General features: G+C 40.8%; 2 protein-coding genes across 4 annotated transcripts; both read left to right on the forward strand.

The window, feature by feature from the left end:
- The first annotated feature begins 420 nt into the window (after window positions 1–420).
- fezf2 (FEZ family zinc finger 2) lies at window positions 421–3,336 on the forward strand. The gene is made up of 4 exons (XM_028406736.1): window positions 421–1,185; window positions 1,432–1,566; window positions 1,666–1,798; window positions 3,086–3,336. Exons 1-4 carry the CDS (start codon window positions 421–423, stop codon window positions 3,334–3,336), a joined length of 1,284 nt encoding a protein of 427 aa, XP_028262537.1.
- An 18,282-nt stretch (window positions 3,337–21,618) lies between these two features.
- Window positions 21,619–25,160, forward strand: cep15 (centrosomal protein 15). 3 transcript variants are annotated; one of them, XR_003670681.1, is made up of 5 exons: window positions 21,619–21,745; window positions 22,095–22,218; window positions 23,114–23,182; window positions 23,686–24,347; window positions 24,388–25,160. XR_003670681.1 is itself a non-coding variant. In XM_028406370.1 (4 exons), exons 1-4 carry the CDS (start codon window positions 21,717–21,719, stop codon window positions 23,857–23,859), a joined length of 396 nt encoding a protein of 131 aa, XP_028262171.1. In that variant the 5' UTR covers window positions 21,619–21,716; the 3' UTR covers window positions 23,860–25,160. The 3 variants fall into 3 exon arrangements, 2 of the variants coding, with proteins under 2 accessions (XP_028262171.1, XP_028262172.1); XM_028406370.1 differs by having other exon boundaries at window positions 23,686–25,160; XM_028406371.1 differs by having other exon boundaries at window positions 21,639–21,762; window positions 23,686–25,160.
- The last annotated feature ends 319 nt before the right edge of the window (window positions 25,161–25,479 follow it).

The raw sequence follows: 25,479 nt of genomic DNA on the forward strand, positions 1-25,479 counted from the left end.
ATGTCAGGAGACAGTGATCCGCGCTGAGGAGGGGCGGGCGCTGCCAACATGTGACAGAGAGCAGTCTGCTCTGACCATTAAAGACTCCAACACAGCCTCAACTTTCTGCGCTGGAGCTCCGACTACAACATTTTTTTTCTCTTCTTCTTCTCTCTAACGAGCTCTGTAATGTCCTGTTAATTTTGTGTGCACTAGTTAATGAGCATTAATCCATCACCCCTGGATGCTATTGTTGCAGGGGGGATGGCCATTTGAATGCAAATGCGTGACACTGTGACAGCAAGGTGCTTATTATACTGATGTGTCCTCCTGTCTTTTCTGCTGAGAGCTCAGGAGAGTGAAAAGACGCGGGGCAGCTATACCGGGAGTTGCTCACACCAAGGTCTGCTCTTCTGTAACTAAAACAACAACAACAACAGAATGGCAAGTTCTGCCTCTTTGGAGACAGTCATGTCCTGTGGTAGGACCGGGCCGTCCGCGGCTCCCAAAACCTTGGCCTTCTCCATAGACCGGATCATGTCCAAGGGTTCGGAGCCGAAAGGGAGCACGGATGAGCGGTCAGAGGGGAAGAAGCTGCTGGGACTCTGCTCCCCGATCCCCTGCATGATCCCGCTGCAGCCCTTCAGCTACGACCTTCAAGCCAAGGCGCTGATGAACTACTCGGAGCTGTGGAGGGCCAGTTTCAGGGGAACTTTTTGCGGTTCTACAGCCGCTCCATGCAAAGGGAACTGCGGCATGTGCGGCAAAATGGACCAAGGCTTGAAGCAGCCGCTGCTGACGCCTGGGAGCAGGCTGGTAAAACCGCAGGTCATCCACCAGGCTGTGGCCGTGCCCAGCGGAGGCTCCCTCTACTATCTCAACTACCTGGACTCTGCGTACCAGCAATCGGAGCTGCTGGCCGGACACTGGTTCTCCAGCACACAGGCCCAGGCCTCTCTGTCGGCGCACCACAGACTCTTGCTGTTGGAGAACGCCAAACTTTCCGGGGTGGGCGCAGACAAACTGCCGACACCTCAGTACCCGCACAAAGAACATCTGCCGGGGCAGCTGGATCAGATAGTGAAGGAAAACCACGGCCTGAGTGCGGAGAAGAACGGCGTCAAGACGCACAACAAACTCAGCAGCAGCGGCAGCGGCGGCGCAGACGGAAAACCCAAAAACTTCACATGTGAAGTGTGTGGAAAGGTAAGGCTTCATGTTCACAGGGTGTTATTTACAGCATAAACAATACATACTTTTAAAAAGGGGACATTAAACACCAAATGTAAACAAACATAACTAAAAAAAATAATATAAATATGTAATAATTCCTATGTAATTTATTTTCTAAATTATTTTTACGCACCTATTTCTATTTTATTTTCACTTTTAAAATATTTGTTGTCTTTTGTTTTAAATAATCTCTCATTCTGTGTGTTTTTGTGTCTGCAGGTTTTTAACGCGCACTACAATCTGACCAGACACATGCCGGTACACACCGGGGCCCGTCCCTTCGTGTGTAAAGTGTGCGGAAAGGGATTCCGGCAGGCCAGCACGCTGTGCAGACACAAGATCATCCACACACAGGTGAGAGGCGGCGCGGACACGGACAAGAGTGTTTTTGTTTTTTTAATTATTCAATATTTGTTTTTGTTGTTAATTTTTCGATTTTTTTTTCATGTGAAGGAAAAGCCTCATAAATGCAACCAGTGTGGGAAAGCGTTCAACAGAAGTTCCACACTCAACACTCACGTACGGATCCACGCGGGCTATAAACCGTTTGTCTGCGAGTTCTGCGGGAAAGGATTCCACCAAAAAGGTAAACAAATCTACACTTGTCTCATCTTGGAAACTATTTTTTCCATTTTTTTTATTTTAGTCTTAAAATCTTTAGCTGATCGAATGTTTGTTTTTGTTTTATTTTAATTGATTTTTTTGCGTAAGCTACTGTAAAATAAGTTCAAAACCGAGAAAATCTTATTTAACAGAAAAGCTGATCAGATAATATATATATAAAATGAGTGAACTGTTGTTAATATTCTTGCACCGGTGTTGGAGTCTATTCGCAGTCATTTGTTTCACCAGGAGGAAAAAAAATACAGTATTATTATGTGCAGTAATTTCGCTGCATTTAATTAGACATGAGGACACAGATTTTCCTCCACAACAATGACAACAGTGAGTGAAAGTGCAGGGAGAGGCTTGTGTGGAGGAATCCTCAGAGTCTTTGTCAGTAAATATTAGCCAGGCTAAACGCTGCACCATATGCTGCAGTGCATTTGTGAGAGTGGGAAAATAATTGCAGGCCCACCGATGAGCATGAAGCGATCAGTGGAAATAGGACATGTCACTTTACACGGACTAATACTCCTTTCAAGATGGCAGCATTTGATGTGGGTCAGTTGTTTAGACCCCGGCAAAAGTTGGGAATCGGGGCTTTTTTTGTTGAGTTGTCGCTGTGTTTGATTTTGACAAAGTTTGACAACTTCTTGACTTCAACACACAAAAACCTGATTAATGAAGCCTGCGCAAAGCGGAGGGACCGAGGAGACTCCAACTTCACGGTGAACTGCTGACCCTGACGATGGGAAAGCAAGGAGGCAAAAAGAGGGCCTAGCTATGTGTCTTCTTTCTTCCCCTTACTTTATTTTTATTTTTTAAAACATTAATTGTAATAATGGCAACCGTTAGACAGCGGCTTTTACTTTCTTTTGCATATTTTTGGCTTAAAAACGCCACAAAAATGCGGAATTAATTTATGCAGGGTTCATTTAAAATATGAACCCTGTGTCCACCCAAATTCTTGGACACATTTTTCATATGATCTAATTCCCTGTATTAAGCAGAGAAAATACATGAAAGACTATATTCGGACATGGCCGCCCTGTTTCAGGCTGTTTTCATGTGACTTCACACAGGATGTTGTATTACGGCTCATTCACAGGAAGCTGCATCAGTTTGATGTGATGTTATTCACATCTTGTTAGACAGTTCACTGTGCCTTTAGAGCAAAGGGTGCAAAAATAATTTGTTTAAAATGCATTTCTCTTCATAAAATAAAAATGAATACATACATTAATATTTTCATCTTTTCCTTTCTTTCCAGGAAACTACAAAAACCACAAGCTTACGCATAGCGGGGAGAAACAGTACAAGTGCTCCATCTGCAACAAGGCCTTCCACCAGATCTACAACCTGACGTTCCACATGCACACGCACAACGACAAGAAGCCCTTCACCTGCGCCACCTGCGGCAAGGGCTTCTGCCGCAACTTCGACCTGAAGAAGCACATCAGGAAACTGCACGAGAACGGCTTCTCTGCGGCGTCAGAGGCCTCCAGAGAGCTGCAGAGCTGAGAGTCCCGCCAGGGGTCACCGACAAAGAACTCTGATAATCCTGTGAGTTTAAGGAGTGTGGCAGCAGTGGCAATGCAGGGAATCAAATACCGTAATACAACACCACACACTTAACACTGGACCCCCAGCCTGTGTTATAGGGACTTCTTCAGGATCATCTGTAAATAATAGGAAATAAAAAAAACAAAAAAACAAAATGTTATTTAAAAATGTGAAGGGCCAGGTGAGCGCAATGCCATGTGTATTTCGCATAAAAAATGTTAATGTGAATAAATAACTTATGAATGTTTGAGCCATGTTGTTTCCAGTTTTTGAAGGGATTTGAAAATAAAACAGAATAATCTGATGGAATCTCTGCTGAATAAATATATTCTTTAAGTGACTCAAGCAAAACATGACAATACCAAATTCACAACTTTAGAAAAAGAAAAAAGAAAAGAAAATGTATACATGCACATACAAATAACAAACATTACAAACAAATATAAATAAAGAAGAAAATATAAACCGACAGTGAATAGATTAATATAATAAAAATTGATGTTAACAGACCCACTCTGGAGTGCTTTGTGTGCCTTTGTGACAGTAAAAATTAAAGACAGAAAGCAGGCACATCTCTTTAACCCACAAGACACATGTATTGTGTTTATTTCTTTATTTTAATTTTGCCCTATTATTTTTATGTATCACATTCTTATTTTTATCTGACTTAGAGAATGAAGCATATATTGGAGTGTTCTTGGTGGAAAGCCACATATAGACTCAGCCTTAGCTCTACTGTATGCTCTGTAGCCACTTTCCCTGAACATTTATTGACAGACACGATCTTAATAATGCGGCATTTACACTTGACTCGGGCGTAATGGCGCAAATGATCAGAGATAACATGGGCCCTTGAAAGCGAATTACATTAACCAGCTAAACGGCCTCGGGGGCTCGGCTGTGTGTGGAGGAGGGTGAGGAGGGAAGGGAGGGACACGTCTCATCCGGAGCCGCTCATCAGGACAGAAGATAATCGAGCACTCAGGCCGCAGCTCCTCATCTGGGCCTCCGCGCTAATAGAGCACAAGTTATTCTCCGCACGGCTTCTGGAACAATATTATCCCTGCACACATTCTGTCGAGAGGCAGATCCGTGTTCCCAAATGGCGCTCTTTCTATTAACAGCCAATTAGTGCTCGGCCGGGCCAGCCAGGCCTGTAGAAGCCTGGCAGCGCTAATATTGGCAGATGAATGCCCTGTTCACCTGTTTTATCAGTCTGCGCTATAGACGCACACATTTGCGAGGAGAACTTAGCCACATGATAACTTCACTAAACCACACAGATACAATATAGAAAAATAAAATGCTTCCATATTTTAATGTTGCTATTCTGTGTTTGATTTATTATATCCGATCCTCAAGTATGTTTTAACAATACACCGTTCATCAGCAAGAGGCTGCAAAACCACAACTTTCTAATGGTACTTGAATGCACCAACCAAATATAAGTTGTCATATTTCTACATCTCTTATTTTTTTAATCTACTAAATGTAGTTTTTGCACTTAAAATATTATGTAAACTAATAAAAAATTCCTCACACCTCAGCAAAACCAGCCATCACCAAACCACCAGTCACATGACATAAAAATCATCAAGTATTTGGCTGATCTGTAGGCTGTACGTGCAAAATGTAGCTAAAACCCGCTTTCTATAAAAATGTAAATAACAAAATATCTATCAAATGTGGAGCTGGCATTTTATTTTTCTAAAATTGGCAACACATGTGGACACATGAAAAATATTATTTAATAATATTTATTCCACCTTACGTACATTTTTGAATTATGTTATATATATATTTATGATGATAACCACATATGCCCCACAATGACTTGTTTGAGTTCTCTTTAAGTAGCCATGAACGTGCTGATTCCATTCAGGTGGAGGACTTTATACTGCAGTGAACAAAGAGAACACACTGACTAAAGAAAAAGTAGAAAATCAGAAATGACATTTTTGGAACTTTTTTTAAAATAAATAATTCATTAGTGTGCCATCTCTTACAGCGTGCACGCGTCCCCCAGGCCGCCAAACCTCCACATTTACAGAAACAATAGCAAAGACATGACCTTGGTGTCTTCACACATTCCCACACATACTGTAATCAACACATCTTCTGCGTCCTCTCAATCAGGGAACACTTAGTCTACACCTACGACGAAATACTACATTACGCACAGGATTGCACTTATGCAGCTCTATCCGAAGCAATGTGCGTGGTGAGAAACACACACACACACACACACACACACACAGGGAGCAGCCTTGTGTGCGCACATGAGCCCAGAGCCTGTGTGCGAGACATGAACAACGCAGTAAACAACCTAAAGGCAGGCAGGTTGTCCTTTTCTCCGCACTTTTTTTCCTACTACAACTCTCCAACATCTGAGCAACCGCCTCAACATCCACAAACACGTTAATTGATGAGCGGGAGCTTTAATTAAGGCGCGCCCACGCGGAGGAGATTAGAGTAAGGGATGGAGGGAGGGAGGTGAGTTGGAGGGGGCGACGCAGGAGCGCGCTCTAATCAGCTGTCAACAACATGAGGACATCTTTCTTTTTTTGCTCCCTCCGTCACCGGGGGATCGCCGAGGGATTCAGGCAATTTACGGGCCACAAAGGAGCTCGTTTGAGACAGGAAGAGAAGAAAAGCGAGAGGCGGACTTTTTGTCTGGCCTGTTCAATTGATTGTAAATGGGAGATTAGCGGGGAAGCTTCAGCAGCGGTCCGCAAGTGCCCGATCGAGGAGGAAGGAGAGAAAAGGACCAATTAAGTCTACCAAATGTTAACTTACATCAGTTTCCCCTCAGTTTAGCCCACATGAAATTCCAATTAAAGCGTCCCTGCAGTAGCTTTAGAAGAAGGTGGAGGGAGGGGGTGACAGCTTTTGTCACTCCAGCCAGCAGACAGTTCCCACAACATCTGATAAATAACCTATAGGCTGTGCATGGGCCATTTGGACAGCAACACAAGCAGTGTATGTAACAATATCCCTGTATTACGCAGTGAGAGCTGCAGTGTAACGGAGAAACGGAAAGGAAGAAGTGGGTTCAGTTTAGTTACATTATTATAACATAATAACGACTAAAAGCAAATGTACAGTTTCTTTGATGTTGCAAAGAGCTGAAGTTATTATTATATAATTTCTGAAATGAATATGATTTAAATTATTCAGATATTTTCCGTCAGTTTAGTTTGCTTCAATAAATATGAAAATTTACTTTGATGCTATATGGAAAGGCGGGGGCCAGGGACTCTACGTTTTTGCCCTGCAATGGTATTAAACTGCTTATTCTTATATATTCTTATATAAAAGCATTTTTTGACAGAGACATTTTGAAAGATTATAAACTAAAACAAAAACATTCTATATATGTAGCCTATTTATTTCTGGCCCTTGGCCCCTGGGAGTCCCTCAAAGAATATACGGCCTCTATATTTGTTTTTAGGGGTGAACTAACATAGCGAAATCAGGCCCTCAGGTTGTGTAATGTGCACAGGCGTCAACAGCTCAAATTTTAATAATTATGGATATATAATATATATAAAATAATAGTTTCATTGATAAGGACAAATAGTTGTCTTGTAAGAATATGTGACTCTTGAGGATATTAAACCTCAAATCAAGAAACAACATACATTTTTTTCTCCAGACTTCAAACTCAAAATATAGACTTTAGAATTAATCTCGGAATCCTGAGAAAACACAAGTTAATATTATACATTCTACACTGTTAGATTATCAATAATAACATTACACTGTGAAGATTTGTTAATTTAACTTATACCTACAACAGTCAGGTTTAAATGAAGTTAAACTTCAGTCTCCTTTATATAATAGTTTATTTGCTTGTGGCTGCTCTAAGCAGCAGATTAAAATGAATACTGAATTCTGCTGAGGAAAATAAGACCCCCCCCTCACTTAGCGAAGTGGTGGCCCTTTGGCACAATGGGCCTCCCGCATTTATTGTGAAGTAGTGAGGGGTTAATGAGCGGTGGCTTCTCCTCACTCTTTGGCTTTATACTTTAAAAGCAGTTGAGAGGACAGAGGATGGAATGACCCACAATGGAATGCCGAGCTGTAGAGATGTTATGTTTAAAAACACATTGGTGGTACATTTCTCACAGCAAGCGGGCCTGGCATTATGTTTGCTGAGGAAAATGTTGCCCTTGCCCCCATTGACCTTGATTTGGTGTAAAAACATCACCAGAAAGGCCTGAATGTGCCGGGCTGAGCGCCGAAGGAATGCTGGGTTGTGATACATGGAAATGAGCCACTCAAGAAGCAGCCAAGCGCACAGATTGAAATGAAACAGCAGCTGCATTCAGCAACATCTAGCTCATCTAGATTCTTTTACAAAGTCAAACCTGAGCTTTTCTCCAACCAAACCTCATTAGAATGTCTTAAAAACAGCAGCAAGCAGCTTGTCCCCAGGATGAGAATGCCCACTGCCTGCCTTGGCACAACAAGGGTACGGCGAGCCTGGGTAAGGTGCTTTGTGGCTGGGAGGGGAAGGGAGGGATGCTGGGAACTGAGCAGTGAGGGAGCTCTCATCGATGATATGTTGTCAGACTCCACTCTGGCCCTTAATCCATACATCCCTCAGCCTGAACACACCTGGTTCATACCTTCATTTTCATTGTTTTTGATCTATTTTAGGACCTAATCCTAAAGGCTGATTTTTTACTTCTGTGCCAAATTGACGGCGTACCCCAGTGTGGCCCTCTGCAGCCATGCTGAGCCCTATGAGTTGGCTTGCCGTACACCTCCAAAAAATTGTAACCATGCGTCAAGGCAATGCAGACCGCAAGCAGTGTGATTGGTTGGCTAGGTAGCGGTAGCAACGTATTTCTGGTATTCCAGAGAAGGCACTCCACACCGACATTTTTAAAAACTTCTTGTTGACTACAGCCAAGATTATGGACAATGTTCCAATAAAACAACAAGGTTAGCTCTCTTTCGGTCGCCATTACTTACTGCAACAGGAAGCTAAACCATCAACAAGAGACTTTAATAACTTTTAATAACTTTAATAATATATATTGAGTGCAGCAGAAAAGCATAATCAACAAGGAAATTTGTTATAAATAAATATTTTTAGCAGGGGTGGTGGTGGGGGTAGAGTTTATATAATTCTAAAGACATGTTACACACGTTCTGTATTCTGCAGACCACTCTATCTCCTATGTCTCCTTTAAAAACATAATTATAAATCGCTCGAATGAATTAATGAAATGCTGGATGAGGAGTCAGTTGGAGTTGGAATCTCACTAGTCCTTGGGTGTTTGTTTGTCGTAGCTGAGTGTATGCGCATGCTAGGCTGAATCGCAATCCTGTCGAGAAGACAAATCTGATTGGCCAAAACACATTGAAGTTAAAATAATGAAATGATTTAATAAAACAAAATGTAGTGGAACAGAAACAACAACCAAATACACTCAACAAAAATATAAACGCAACACTTTTGTTTTTGCTCCCATGTTTCATGAGATGGACTTGAAGATCTAAACTTCATTCCAGATACACAATATTACCATTCCTCTCAAACATTGTTCACAAATCTGTCTAAATGTGTGATAGTGAGCACTTCTGCTTTGCTGAGATAATCCATCCCACCTCACAGGTGTGCCACATCAAGATGCTGATCTGACATCATGATTAGTGCACAGGTGTACCTCAAACTGCCCACAATAAAAGGCCACCCTGAAATGTGCAGTTTGTTTCTGCTTTATTGGCGGTCTGGGGACTCAGAACCAGTCAGTATCTGGTGTGACCACCATTTGCCTCATGCAGTGCAACACATCTTCTTCGCATAGAGTTTATCAGATTGTCTATTGTGGCCTGTGGAATGTTGGTCCACTCCTCTTCAATGGCTGTGCGAAGTTGCTGGATATTAGTGGGAACTGGTGCACGCTGTCGTATACGCCGGTCAAGCACATCCCAAACATGTTCAATGGGTGACATGTCCGGTGAGTATGCTGGCCATGCAAGAACTGGGACATTTTCAGCTTCCAAGATCCTTGCAACATGGGGCCGTGCATTATCTTGCTGAAACATGAGGTGATGTTCATGGATGTATGGCACAACAATGGGCCTCAGGATCTCATCACGGTATCTCTGTGCATTCAAAATGCCATCAATAAAATGCACCTGTGTTCTTCGTCCATAACAGATGCCTGCCCATACCATGACCCCACCACCACCATGGGCCACTCGATCCACAACATTGACATCAGCAAAGCGCTCACCCACACGACGCCACACACGCTGTCTGCCATCTGCCCTGAACAATGTAAACCGAGATTCATCCGTGAAGAGAACACCTCTCCAACGTGCTAGACGCCATCGAATGTGAGCATTTGCCCACTCAAGTCTGTTACGGCGACGATCTGGAGTCAGGTTAAGACCCCGATGAGGAAGACGAGCATGCAGTTGAGCTTCCCTGAGACGGTTTCTGACAGTTTGTGCAGAAATTGTTTGGTTATGCAAACCAATTGTTTCAGCAGCTGTCTGAGTGGCTGGTCTCAGACGATCTCGGAGGTGAACCTGCTGGATGTGGAGGTCCTGGGCTGGTGTGGTTACTCGTGGTCTGCGGTTGTGAGGCCGGTTGGATGTACTGCCATGTTCTCTGAAACGCCTTTGGAGATGGCTTATGGTGGAGAAATGAACATTCAATGCACGAGCAACAGATCTGGTTGACATTCCTGCTGTCAGCATGCCAATTGCACGCTCCCTCAATGCTTGTGGCATCTGTGGCATTTTGCTGTGAGACAAAACTGCACATTTCAGGGTGGCCTTTTATTGTGGGCAGTTTGAGGTACACCTGTGCACTAATCATGATGTCAGATCAGCATCTTGATGTGGCACACCTGTGAGGTGGGATGGATTATCTCAGCAAAGCAGAAGTGCTCACTATCACACATTTAGACAGATTTGTGAACAATGTTTGAGAGGAATGGTAATATTGTGTATCTGGAATGAAGTTTAGATCTTCAAGTCCATCTCATGAAACATGGGAGCAAAAACAAAAGTGTTGCGTTTATATTTTTGTTGAGTGTATATTATTTATTGTCATGCTGTTTTAAAACTTCGCCACCAGGGAGTGCTGCAGGTACCACAGCATTTCCCGCGTCACTGCAGCCAGTTCCACTTGGTACAAACTCTATCGCACCAATTATCACTGTTTATCTAAAATAAGGCAGGCTTGATGCAATGATCTGCCACTTGCCTCATTCAACAGTATTCGTAGAATTGCTAGTAAAACCTTGTATTTTCAAGTTTTGTTGTTGTTTAAATAATACTAAAATGGACAGACATTCGCGGGTCTATTTACTCCACTGCATGCCACTTTTGGATGTTTTTGTCAATATTAGTGTGTTTTTTGTCTGTTGGTACCGCCCCCTGGAAATCCAACATGAACACACAGAGACCAGACTAATTCTCTGTATAGAACAGAAAAAGAATGAGGGTGGCTGGCCAGGCCATGCCTTTACATGACTGGGACTGAACTGAAGCAAAGAGACTCAACACAATACTGTTCTGCACTCAGCTTAAGATGTTAATGATGTTCACACAAGAGAGATGAGACATTGACAGCATGGACTAAACATCTATTCAAATATGTAAATCTTTGTCTGGCTAACTACAAGTGAATTAATTTGATCTATTGTTGCTGTAAACCAATGAGCTGTTTTCACCATCACGCTCTAGCTGCACTCAGCTCTTTTTGTAGTGGTGTTAAGCAGTGCGTCATTGTTGGGGAGGATCAGTTGATTTGGGGATGTCCGGTGCTAGAGCTAATCCGTTTGACCCCACCTGGCCCTGCTGGGAAATGTCCTCTCCTTCTTTACTTCAGGCCAACGTGTTAATGATGAACCACTCTGCTAGTGCAGGCTATTAAAGGAACCCCTTAGACTGAATGAAACTCTGTATGTGCCACACAACAGCTCGACTACTACCTGATCAGAACTCAATGTGAAGATTTATGAGCAAGTATACTACTTCATAATGGACTGAGACTTTTTAGAGTTATCATCTTCACAACTAATTTTCAGTTTTTCCACACAAAGCCTGTCTTTTCAGTGAGTAAAGCCTCATAGTTATCTCATAAAACCCAGGGATTAGGCACCTTTGTGGAACTGTTTGTCCAGGATCATTGTTGTTAGGTTTAGTTAAGTAAGGTTAACAAGAGCCTGGCTTTGCTTTTTTTTGCGAGATTACTGAAGCCTGCAACATTTTTCGTCTTCAAACTCAATGTTACTCTTCTTGCACAGTTGTGTTCTTCAATATGGTAATATATGTATGATTCCAGGCCTGTGCATGACCATTGGGTACACATCTGAAACCAACCTATGGCTGTACATAGTGGGGTTTAAGGTGAGCTTCACCATGGCTACTAAAAATAATTTGTTAGACATTCCAGTAACAAACCCCATCTTACCTTAGATATTTTATCTTAGATTTTCAACTTTTTCTAGCAAAACTGAGTCAGTCACAGACATTGGTACTAGTCTGGTGGTCACTCTGCCTACATCACATGCTTCATCATTACTGGTTGAGTGTTTATTCTGTGACTGTTAGTACTTCCCCCTGGGAATCCAACTGACACATTTGTATAAAATAGTTTAATTACTAAATCTATCCAGATAGTTTCAATGTCTAATCCTAAGTAGCTTTAATGATTAAACATAACCAGGTAGTTTTAATAACTGAACCTAACTGCATGTATTTGCTTGAACAGATGTGAGCCCAAACTGTATCTGTATCCATTGCATTGCAGAAGAGCCCAGACAGACAGTGATTACCGATGTTTTTTTTCTAAAGATACCAATTTAAGTGTTTGCTTTGACTAGCATGTGTGATTGTAAACTGATTAGAGTGTGATAAAGGGCTTCATTAAAAATCAAACACAACATGCTGGTGCCATGGGTGGATCTGTGCCAAGGCAAAATCAATATCAACAAAAGGCGCAAGTACACAAACACAAAAAATTCATACGTGTCCTTTCAGCAGCCCACTTAATCCATCAGTCAATATGAATAGCACCGCACATTCTGACTCTACCATCCGTGGAAGCACAATCGATACCGTGACTCAAGTGAAATTCAGCAAACCCATTCCCCCCACTGGGCTTCTTAAAGAGCGATAATGCAGCTCAAGTATATTCAAGTCCGGCCAGGGAAGAATTTTCACATTAGCTCCAGAAAGCTGCTTCTGTTTAAGTGCACCAAATTTGACAAAAGAAAAAGTAGCTAGGCGCGCTGAGAGGTACGGTACATATGTGATCAACTGAGTGGCTGTTACAGAGAAATGCTACACTTGAGCCCCCACAGTCCACAGGGAACCGTGCCAGGCTACCTTAAGGCCAGTGCTGTTTCCTCTTAGTGTATACCGCAAAGCCTTCTATTTTAATGTGAGACATCAGGACAACAGTCATGGCCTCTGTGAGGGAAAAGACAAAGAGCTGGCAGCCTGGGTTCTTAAGTAGAGGTGACATGCCATGATCAAAGGAGAGGCTCGGGACTTGTAAGCTCACACAGGGTCAGAACAGGCATGACATGCAGCAGCCTCTCTGATCTGTGAAATTTCAAAATGGAACAATAAAATTATGACATTTGCAATTTAAATCACATCAGCAGTTGATACAAATCTGTGAACTCTCCATGCTCCAGATCCCAACAAATTAAATAGACTCAAAGTGTGAAATAACAGGCTGCAAAATGCAGCTCGCCAAAATATTTTCCCTCCTCCATTCTTCTCCTCCCCTTCACTTGCCCCTGCTACACCCGCAGCATATCATTGAATGTAATGCAGCATGCAATTACCCATTATCCAATCAACCGCAGTCAACACTTGACCATTTGCAGGGCACTGGACTCAGCCAATTATCTGTCAGGGCTCTCAGTGGGCTCTCAATAGCCAAACAGAGTTGCACAATCATTTACACTGCCACCAGGGACAGAGGAGGACTGCCGTCAGAGCCTGGTAGGGTGAATCCAGGTCTGGACGACGGTCCCAGCAGTGCCTCGGGGCTTTGGCCATTAGAATGCATAATGTAGGGCTAGTCATTTGGAAGGGCTCCAGATCGTACTCATCAAATCTTCATCCACCCTCTTACTCCCCCGATCCTGTCACCAAGGATTGGACATACAACCCAATACCTCCCCCATTCCTGCTCCAGTTTAATCCTGCCCTTGACCTCAGAGCATTTGCCCCTACCCTGCTCCTTAACTAAACTAGAACCCCATCACCCAGCCCACATCAGTCCAGACTGGTTCACCCAGTCTGTGGTGGCCGATGGCTAGTTGACCCCCCCGAGGGCTCGTAATGCCTGGGCCCCAGCTGAGGAGCCGGGGCAGCTGCCAAACCACCACCTCCCTCAACCGCTGGCTATCCGGATGATTGCGTTTGTCAAGCCGCCACTCCGAGTCAGCCTAGTGCAGATCTGATCACCAACAATTAGGGTTTAAAGTGAGGGAGGGGAACATAGAGGGTGTGGGGTGAGGGCTCATCCAACCCTGACAGTCTAGAAGCAGGTGCCATATTTTTTTTGGGCATCTGATGACAAATTGATGGGGTGTTGCTCTCATTACTTCACAGCCACTGTGGCTGGTCTCCCCGCTCAGTTCATACATACACAGCTTCAATTAAATCAGCAGGATAAAATGCAGAGTGTGCTGTTGTTGTGGTCCCCTGTAGTTCCAGGGAAAAAAGAGTATTCATGCTACATATAGGATCACTTTAAATTTTAAATTAAAGAGCAGCTGACAAAGTGGAGGCTTCAATAAACAACTTAGTGTAGCTCACAGAGTTCATTTATCTGTTGAGTTTTAATTAAGTGCTGGTTCTTTTTTTAATGACATACTGCTGTCGTGACAAGGTCTGCCTTAAAAAAGATATTCTTAATGTCAATCTTAATCTTCCTGGTCAAATACTTGTTTATCAATAATAACAATAAAAGTTTTATTTGTTTTCATCATCATTATTATTTTACATATACTACAAAGTGCTATAAGAACTGACCTAAAAAGATCTTTCTACTGACCTTGAGGCTTCACAGCTCAATCAATTGTTATTTTTTTTAAATGAATATATCAATATACAACCTCATTAATTCCAAAATTTCCAAACAAACAGTGCACATTTGTTATTCCACCAAGATAGACTCAGTTGCATTTGTCAACCCTCTGCATGCAAATACTAAACACACACCGTCCTGTGTCTGTGCAGAGGATTTCACAGCCAATTGAGGCAAGACTTCACCTTGTGGCCAAGACCGGGAATTACAATGAACTTGACAGCCCCAACCATGCTTATGTATTCTGATAAAATGTGTAAAATATTGTAATAATAAGAAGAAAATAATAAAAAAACATCATATTTCTACAGATCTACTGTATTTGCACAAAATATATTTATTTTCTAGTTTACATGGAGCTATATTTTGTGGTAAAGTTTAGCCTTTTTCCATCACTTCACATGTATCTTTCTTAATATTTAACAAAGGTGTTTGCAAACACTCTGCAGTAAAACCCTGAGAAAAATAGTATAAAAATACGAATAATAGTGCAATATTAGTGTGCAAGTACAAACTTTAAAGGAACCACCAAATTAAAGTTCAATCACTTTATATATTAATCAGTGCAGCAGGGCTAGAACAAAAAGCTGACAGTTGTCAGCCGGGGCAATTGTACTCTCTAAGGCAAAATGACAAAATCTGAGACATGTAAATTGACTATACTTTCTAAAAAACAGCAAAATTGCCAGTCACACTACAACGTAATGTTCAGTTTGTTGCTACACTCACAATTTAAATGGCCAAACATTTGGATTTAAGCATGAGTTGATTGCGTAAGACAACATGCAACTACCACCTGTTGCCAAGAAAGGGTGGTGCACAACTGAATGTAACATTATTACATATTATATCATATATTAAGTATATACCATAAATCCTGCTGGACTTCATGTTGTTCAGAGACTGGTTGGGGATCAAGAGTGATAGTTTAAACAAAACTAAAGTAGGAATACTTTGCTTGCATTTATTTAAGAGTTATTTTAGAGAATTGTCTCTCAGGATAATATTTACCTATGATGTATCAGGTAAACTGTTGTCCTCTTCCAATAGACACAATAAAAAGGCTGTATTAGCTTAAACTCAGCTCTGGTAAGAGAGGAGACACAGGAAAAGCTGAGGGGAGAGAGGCAGAGACAAAGAGAGAAGTTACAGATTAGAGAAAGGGAAGGTATACTACTGTGTGAAACAAAAGATAAATATAAAACTCAATCACAAACTGAAGATATAAAAATTTAAAAAAGTGGTACAAGATGGTAATTTGTGAGGATCTGCAGCTTGATGGACAGCATGTTTACTTCATGGACCACAGTTACACTATTTACTGCATATGCAGCTGTGTGTGAAGCAGACAAAAGAGGATCTCATACTGTTAGAATGTGCCTGTTTGGGATTGTATAGCATGAAAGTGTAAGCATGATATGACGGATACTAGGTCTTAGATAGGGATCCATGGCTGATGTGCAGTTGCATGGTCATACAGATTTACACCCTGGGTGACTGATCAACCCAAGTTACATAGAGTTGCATTGACTACATAGTTTTTTTTTATAACAAAACAGTAAAACAAAAAGGTTAAACTAAATGATAATACAACCTTAAAGAAAACAATAGCAACATACTCAAAAAACTAAACTCAGTGAGTTGTTGGATCAAGTAAATGTAATTATGTGTAATTTACTTAACATTTTTGTGTTTGGCTTTAAAAAGTATCCCAATTTAGTCAGTGTAACTTAAAATGTATACTTGTTAAACCAACACAAACCAATTAAGTACATTCAACATAACAATGTTGAGTAAATCGCATAGTCACCAATCTAAAACCTATATGCCTAACTCTAGGTGGCAGCACTTAGTTATATGACGTACTGGTTCTGCTGGAAAGGTTCTTTTCCAGTTGCGGCAAAATTGATACATATTGGATTTTTATTATTGGAGATGGGTGGATGAAGCCTTCTGAAGCTTTAAGCCTTCTCCTGGTTTGAGTCACAAAGCCTCAAGGACCAACCCCTACCAGTGACACCTTGTGGTATTGATTTGCACCATCAGTGAGGAGGGCTGTTAGGGTGTGTATGCGTATGTGTATGTGTTACTATCAAGTCTGATGATGGCTGGATGGTTGAGTTAATCTCCCTTCCCACCTGGTTGGCTATATGGTTAAGCTGACTGTGGACCTCTAAGTCTTACAGTCATGCCTCCTATGGTACCAGGTTTGGTCTTGAGGTGATAACATACAGGTGTTGGTTAAGCTGCATGAAAACAGATTTGGCATGTTGATTTGCCCCTTCTAATTAAGTCACAGTAACACAAACACATTATGTTGACCCAGCATATTTACATTTATGTCACTCAACAAAACAATTTCTTCCCAAATTAGTGTGTTATAATTGGGTGGAAATATTTTCCATCATTTTTTTATGTTGCCCCAACAAATTATTTTTTTGAGTGAATCCCCTGATTTGACCTGAAACTGACAAAACCCATGAAAATGCATAGAATCTGGTCTCTGAGATTTAGGGTGCTACTTGCTGTTATATGTTGTCAATAGAAGATCCAGGAACCTGCTACCAATGTATACTAAACAGGGTTCTATTACATATATGAGCACCAACTAGATGGCACTGACCTGGACCTAACCACCTATCTATCTCGTGATGGCCTCAGGAAAGGCAGGTGTGCCAACAGCTACACAGTTCACACGTGACAGTTGTTGAACAGCCAGACCAGACCAGCTTGTGGCCAGACCACAATCAGTGTCAGCACTCCTAAAAAGGCCCATGCAGCCAGTAGTTCCTCAAAAGGAACTGATTAGTCTGAACGTTGCTAGCACACACAGTAGCTTGAGGCCTAACCTGGCTTTTAACATGCTTAGATGAAAAAACTATAATCACATAACACTGGTAGGATTTCTTTGTGTAACTGTTGTATTTTATTAGATCATCTGAAGTATTTTGACGTGGCTGTAGATCTAAGTTGCAGAGTAGATGCCTTGGACTGAAATCAGGCTGGCTGCAGAGACGGAGGCCTTGTCTTTCCACTGTGAAAAGATTATAACAAACATGGTGGGGTGTAAGTGATTAGCCATACACATTAAAGTCATTGTAACACCTGTGAACATGGGCAGTGAACACTTTGTCTTCAAAGTTTGTGTGTTAAAAGCCGAAATGTGCAGCTATTTGCTTTGCATTTTATTGACAACTCACTGACAATAACTACAAGTTGAACAGATTTTGGTGGTGGAGATACCACCATGCAAACAGCCATCATTTAGCTGATGATGACGTCAATCTGCTGTCTTGATGTGACAGTTAACGTTAGCATGTAGCATATAGCCTAGCAAATACTTGGCAAGTAGCCACCAAATGAATGACAGCTTGATGAGGCGACATGTGACGTCCGTTGCCGTGTAAACCATATGTAGTAGTCTTCTTCCAAACTTTGCAGATATAAATACTATTGTATTATAATATTATCTAAATACTATACATCATAATAATAATATGTTTACCGTCGTGATTACTACCAATATGAAGTGCAATTTAAATATTAATACACAACTACTTGTTAAACGTGCACCAGGCAAAAGATTGACACGGATAAATATGTAGAAGATTTTGGAGATGAAGTATACATTAAACGAGGAAACCAAGTAAAAAATAAACGTTTATTTACGTGAAATCGCTTAGTAAAATGCTTGTTGTCGCAGGCAATTTACGTAACCACGAGCGGGCCCATGGCAACGTGACGGCGCTTCCGTCCAGAGCAACTGCTAACCGACGTTAGCTTTCACCGTCTTTCAATCCAGTCGTTCTCAAAAATGAAATAACCACATGCTCACTTCAACAAATGTCTCCACGTTACTTCTACATGCCCCATTTCCTGTCATTTCATGAGGAAACGCTGTCGCACACAATTATATCAAGCACTGTTGCATTAAAAAAACTTTTATCGATCAAATAAACGTGTATGTCTATATGATGGTCGTGTTGGGCCGGTTCGTTTGTGTTAAATAATAATATAATAGTGATCGTTTCCTAAAAACGTTTATTAAGGGCCAAATCGCTTAGAGAAATGCGTGAATTGTCAGAGCGACATGACTGTAATCAAATCGGCATGTTTGATTCTCTGTGTAGTCTTTCCATTTAGATTGTCATTTTCTTTCATTTAAAAACAGAGAACGTGAACTCTTTAGCTAACTGCATATGGGATCGAAAAGAATAAAGTTTTCCATATAGTCCGGCTGAGGAAGCGGCCTTCAAGCAGCAGATAGTTCGTGTAATAATAATACGTCCCTCATTCATTTCTATTGGCGCTCATGTCCGTGGTGTCCACACGTATTAAAAATCCATGGTGTCCCTACGAAAATTGAATCCCCTGTCAACCTGATCTCACAGAAATACGTGACATACACACGGATTGTTAACACTGAATTACGTGGCACCGACACAAAAAGTAGTGAAATTATATGCAGGCACCACGGAAAACTGTCTCCATAGAAAGTCAATGTGGGGCCTATCAAAATTAAACAGGAAACACAAAATACAAAATAACAAAACAACCAGGAACTCAAGGGAACAATCAAAACACACCATGAAACCCTAAATACACTAAAAAAAACACACAAGGAACAAAGGGCTAAATTACAAACAGAACATAGGATCATGATATTATGTGTGCTGCATGCTGAATATTTTCTACTATGACAGTTATAGGCTTGATCAGATGGACTGGAAATGAAGCTCACCACCAGGCTGCTGTCCCACACCTGGGACACAGTGCTGAAGAAGCCGGACTACAGGTGGCGCTGTTCCCCTAACTACCTGGAGTAGTGGGAGAATGGCACCACAACCTGCATAAAATCAGCTGGCAGACACGTCACCGGTAACATCACGTGACTTCTGAAGAAGACTGCAGGAAGTAGTCGAAACATGTAAAGGTAAAAAACACAAAACACTGGTCTGATCGAAGGAATACTCTTATAATATATGAACCCTAATATTTCATTTCAACAGAAGCTTTAAGGCACTGTGGTATTCAGCTTTTGGTTCAACACCAGCACTGCCTAAAAATAAAACTGTGGTGACCACTTCTAGTCCCTTGGTAGTCCTTCTCTTTCTCCAAAGTTTACACATTTACATTATTGTTATATTATTACATCAGATGTACCACCTGTTTGTACCTGCATCATAATCTGCAGCATGTCACTGCAGACACTGACTGATGAAAGCTTCTGCAGGAAAAGATTTGACTGTGTTATGAGTCATTTTGTTTGTGACATTTTGGTTTTTTTCTGTGCTGTTCTCCCTCTCTGACTGCAGGGGGTGCTAGATACCTGTCTTTGGCCATGCAGGCTATAGAGTGTGATTGCTGACTGGCTAGTTTAAAGGATCGGTGCTTGCAGGTGCTCATCACTCCCCTTTTTCTTTAATTTTCTCTACATCCTCTTCACCTCTTTGTTCTCTCTCTCCTGTGTTCACCCTTCACCCTCACTGCTGAGAGGACCTTTAAAGCTTCCTTGACTTTCTGATCCTTCTCCTCATTAATTTTCTTCTTCTCAAGATGGCATTTGTACCGGTCAAATGATGAGAGACAAGAACTCCTCAAAACAGCATTTATTCTCATCGTATGTGTTCATATGTCAGTGCTTAACCTGACCCGATCCTTCTCAATGATATCATCCATTATGATGAATGAACCTTCTAGAGAGCGGTGCCCTCACCAGTTTGCCCAAGACAGGAAATTTTATTAAGCCTCCTTGTGTCGTTTTTTAAAAGATTTGACTCCACCAGTCAGCATCAATACATGCAGCATTGTCTTAAAACCCTTTGGCCTTGTGCACCAGATCTAGGTCCATCTGCTAGGCCCTCACCTCTTCATCTAGCTGGCCCAGATCAAGCCGATTCCAACACACCTTATGGCGTCATTTCTTTCAAGTTCAAGTTCTCATCATAATGTTTATAGTCCCATTGATGATTCTTGCCAAATTTTCATGTCAGCATAAATATTTGGCTGACATGTTGCATTTTGTCAAAACCGAAACAAATTTTTCACAGGTCAGATATTTTACCTGATTCTCACAAAACTTTGAATTTCATGAACACTTGAATTTTTGCCAACTTCAAACTAGCATAGTGGTTGATTTAGCCGACAAAATGGACACATTTGTGATAAAAATACCAAAAATATCCACGACCCGACATCGACAATGTGTAAACTGTGTGTGTGGGTGCGTGCCAGCAGCCCCTGCAATAGACAGTATTTCAAATGTATCACAGGGGCAATCTACCACCAAATCAAGGATGTCTTCTATTCACTCAGCAGGATTAAAAGCTAAAGCTGGGAATGCAGCACTAAGAACTGAGGCTGATTTTTTAAAAAGAAAACACATACTGCTAAACTAAATTAGAGCAAACAGACAAAGACAGGAGCTGTACCAAAAACTCTGTTACAAAGAACATTGCTGGAAAATACTCCAATTCAAATTCCCAGGCAACGGGAAGAACATGTACAGCACCAGACAGCAGATGTAAACTACCTAACTGGTAGTTCTGCTCGTAGTCCAAGAAGTAATGAAATAATGAACTTATTCAAGGACAAAGTGACATCATTTTGACAACAAAAGTTGTCATTATTGGCAGCCAGAGACCTTACAGTGTTTGATGGTAACCCTCTCAAATACCCGTCTTTCATAAATGCATTTGAGCACTAAATCTAAGGAACAATCAGGATAGATATCTAGAACAGTTTACACCAGGTTTGCCACGTGACCTGGTCCGCATCTGTGTGAAATTGACATCAAAAACAGGAGTAGAGGAATAATATTTTACACAGCCAGAAAGGCTGGTCAGTGATGGCTCTATTCTTAGACAAGACATATTTCTTTTCTAAAATTGAATAGCGAGGTAGGAGGAAGAATGCTGATTGTATTTATTTATTTATTTGTAGAGAACAGAACAATGGCTATTTCATGTTATTTCCCTCTGTGCAATTCAGACTACCTTCATTCAGACCACTTTTCCCAAACACAATTGTTTATGGGCTTTAAAAAAGAGGTTAGTGAAATTGTACTATTAACATATTTTACTACAAAGTAACATGTTTTCAGCTGCATGACTTGTTTTTAGAGAAAACACGGAAGTTTCAAGCTTTTATTTTGAAGTGCAACGCAATTGATCCGTTCCAGTTGTATTACGTCAAACTGTAGCTATGGGCTGAAGAAAAGTTTCTATGTGACAGCAGGACGCCTTCTTTTCCTCAAGAAATGGAATTAGTTGAAAAACATGAAGAGATGTGAGTCATTACCACGGGTATGACACGTGTTAGATCCAATGTGATCAATACCCGTGTCGTCTGTGTTGAACCTGCTAAGAATGCTGTGTAGCGTTGGTTTTGCTAACACGTGAAGCTAATACTCGCTGTGGTTATTGTAGCGGAAGTTATGTCACGTTTTTTACGTGACTATGAACAAACTCATAGCATATAACATTTCATCTGAAAGACACACTGGGATGTTGTGTATTAGAATCCAGAGCTAACGGGGTTTGTGTTCCACAAGTAAATCTAGCATGAAGTAGTGCTGTGTTTATGCTGAAGATTAAGGATAGTACCTGTAAATGCTTCCTGCACTGTGCTCCGTCAGACTGTGGAGGAGAGGCGAGCTGCTGAAGCAGATGGAGACTGGCAGACAGCAGCTGAACATCCAGAGGAAGCAGCAGATGAAAGAGTGTGTGGAGGCTCGCTGCAGGAATGCCTCGTTGCTGCAGGTAGGAAGGACTGCTGGTGTGTTTTAAGTTGGTAGATTGCTGGCCATACATGCAGCATGTACTTTTCAAGGTGTTGGATAGTGTTGTGCTGATGAATACATTTTTCCTTTTGAAAATTTGGGACATCACAAACAATTAATTCATTTGGTGTGGAGACAGTCCATATAGTTGGCCACACATTGCCCAGTTTATGCACACTGAAACACCTTTAATGGTGTAATTGAAGCCAAAGTTGCCAAAAAAGCAAAATCAAAAAAAAAAAAAATAAGTCAAACATTAATTTACAATGCTTGATAACATACTATTAGATTGTTTGCTTGCATGCTAACATTTCATAATTTTACACAAAGCTTTCAGAATGTGCAACGCAAGGATTTAGTTTCAATTCAGTTCAGTTATCAATGTTTTGGATAGTCTATGTAGTATAAATATTACAGATATTTGTATGTTTTTATGTGTGGGTGTTCACAGTCAAACAAATCCAACACTTATGGAAAGACTCACACAGTGTGGCTGCATGTAAACTGGAAATTAATTGAAATGTAATTTATGAATTAAATATATGTAGTTGTAGATAAATGAATCTGTAGAAATCATATGTTTTTTAAGAGAACGTAAACTGTGCTATGGCTTTCAAGAGAATTGTAATTGCAAGTCCTGGCCAGGAGGAGGAGTCTTTTGTTGGCTGTGTAATCCCCTTCCTATAGGAAATACTGGCACATCTCCATCTGCCTTGCAGGTAGCTAATGTGCATTTTTGGTTAGGAAATTAAATACAGTAATGTTTATTTCACGTCTTTGTTTATTTCACTAAATTATAGTTTAAATTGATTGATTGTGACTAAAACCTGCATGAAACAGTGTCAAACAGCAGCATCTGCTCTGTGTATCTGCAGAATTTACAGAAGATAGAAGATCGTCTTAGAGGAAGACAGCTGCAACACCCAAATCTGCTGATTCTGGAGGTACAGTACACAGGCTCTTTTTATTTCTTTGTCCTTATTTGGTACAAATCAGTAATTACCTCTATTATCTGTTTTTTATGTTTTGTATCTTTCATGTGCCCTATTAACCCATTTGAAGCATTGCTTTTAGTTCCTCGCAACAGCTAATCATTTGTATCTTTTACATAGTACAATACAGTTGTGCTATACTTTCTCAGCTTTAAAATGAAAAATGAAAAAAAAACAAATGTTTTTCCTGCTTCTTAGAAAGAAGTGTCTGTCTCTTGACATGCTAAGATTAAGCAAAGTTTGAAAAATACTGTGACAGGAATCTTTTAATAAAATGCATTTGCATGTATATTTTATTCAGATATTTCCCAGCAAGTCTATCATTGGGATGAGATGCATTTAGCTCTTCTTTCTCCTTCTTTCTCCTTTTAGTGGTCTGCCTTCATTCAGACCTTTAGAAGGAACTCATGTCTCCCAGTGTGACCCAGCAGTCAACCTAATGTTTTCTCTTTCAGACATCATACTGGGCTTCAGTGGAAGAGTCTCTCCCAGTCTGGGAGCACTTTTTACTGGGTAAAGGACCACACCCTACAGATGGTCATGGACATCCACCCTGGAGAGGCAAACGAGCGAGCACAGCTAAAGACCATGGCCTGACTCCTCGCCCTAAACCAAGGAGCGCTAGATAGCTGAACAGAAAAGATGCTACTGTAGCCCAGATTATAGGGAGTGTGATAGTCGCAGTAGAAATTGGCTTTGACAGTGATTACTAAGCTTAAAGAGATACAAAAAAATCAAGTTTGTACTGCCACTGTACTTTAGAGGTGAGTTTTTGAAAAACAACACGGAAGGATTGTCCAATAATGCTTTTTCTCCTAAGTAATGAGTGGTTCTAGCGTTGCTGAAACAAAAAACTCCTATAAGCTGCAATGCTACATTTGAAGTTGACTCTATGTACCAAGAAGTCTGAAGCAGCTCCCTGGCTGACTGTATATAATGTCGGGCACGATTAGAAATGAAAACCCTAACAGAACAGTGCATGGTTAAATTCATGTTAACTCCAGTCAGTGTTTAATGTCCTTTTTAAAACGTGTGCAGCACCTGGGAGAGCTGACCAGAACCTTGGAGGATTCACACGTGTGGCTGAACACTACAGTCTCATTCTCTCTAGAAAAAAGTGGAAGGCACTGGCTTCCATCTCTACATGCTGTGTAGAGATGGAAGCCAGTGGCAACATCTATCACCCAGTGTCATTTTTGGAAGTTGATAGAAGTCAATAACGAACCTAAAATATTAGCAAGTCAACAGCACTTATACCCTGTAAGCACAGACGGTTTACTGAGAAAAATGGCTGGCCTGCTCTTGTAAGACTAGACTGTCTATCTTTGCAGTTGGGTTTAAAACCACTAGAGGGAGCCAATATAATACATTAGAAAAACAGGCTTAAGAATCTTCCTCTATATAGTGCTACAATAATCTATTTATGATTATATATGACTTTTTACAGAACACTGATGTAACTTTAGTTACACAGTGAGCCTAGAAGATCTCTACATATATCTGTTCTACAGGTACAATTTTTTGGTCTCTTAGGAACAGTAAGGGGAGATGAAAAGCATGCAGATGAAAAAGGAGCAGGACGATCACAACCACACGGGTGCATGACATCATTATAGGCTGAGTCACATTTTAAGGAAATACAGGAGGTGCAGTTAAAACTTAAGAAGATTGGAAAAGAAATGGGGACACTGCAATATCATAAACCGGCTTAAAAAGAGACTCAGTCTGCTGGCTCAGAAGTACAGTTTGAGGGCAGATCAGGAAAAACTGCTCAACACCTGTTTGCGTTGAAAGGAAAAGTTAGAGTAAAGAGTACTCTAGAGTTCTACACTTTGAAATTGTCGTTTTTTTCTTGATCACTTTTATAAATATGTTTATTCACACAAATACAATACATTTGTCGGTTATCTGTCAAATGTTTATATATTTATTGACTGTTGTTTAATTGTGATTAATTATTATTTGTCTCATTACTTGTGTGATACAGAAACACACACACAAAACTACAGTCATGGCCAAAAGTTTTGGCAGTGGCACAAATTTCACATTTTACAAACTTTCCTGCTTCAGCTGCTTGTGATTATTTTTTACACGTTTCCATGCTAAGTTAAAGAATAATTATAATAATTTCATAACTTTCAAAGATATTTATTGCCAAATACATCAAATTTGCATAAAGAGTCAATATTTACAGTGTTGAATTTTTTTCTTCATAAATTCTGCAATTTTTGCCTTGTGACATGGTGCTC

This window comes from Parambassis ranga, chromosome 5, assembly GCF_900634625.1.
Source record: "Parambassis ranga chromosome 5, fParRan2.1, whole genome shotgun sequence".
Classification (NCBI taxonomy): domain Eukaryota; kingdom Metazoa; phylum Chordata; class Actinopteri; family Ambassidae; genus Parambassis; species Parambassis ranga.

Excerpts from the sequence above, each read along its gene's own strand:
- cep15 (XM_028406370.1), top strand. The coding sequence starts at position 21,717 with ATGGAATTAGTTGAAAAACATGAAGAGAT. Across the intron at positions 22,219-23,113 it reads GGAATGCCTCGTTGCTGCAG|AATTTACAGAAGATAGAAGA; the intron begins GTAGGAAGGACT and ends GTGTATCTGCAG. Across the intron at positions 23,183-23,685 it reads CAAATCTGCTGATTCTGGAG|ACATCATACTGGGCTTCAGT; the intron begins GTACAGTACACA and ends TTTCTCTTTCAG.
- fezf2 (XM_028406736.1), top strand. The coding sequence starts at position 421 with ATGGCAAGTTCTGCCTCTTTGGAGACAGTCATGTCCTGTGGTAGGACC. Across the intron at positions 1,186-1,431 it reads CATGTGAAGTGTGTGGAAAG|GTTTTTAACGCGCACTACAA; the intron begins GTAAGGCTTCAT and ends TTGTGTCTGCAG. Across the intron at positions 1,567-1,665 it reads ACAAGATCATCCACACACAG|GAAAAGCCTCATAAATGCAA; the intron begins GTGAGAGGCGGC and ends TTTCATGTGAAG.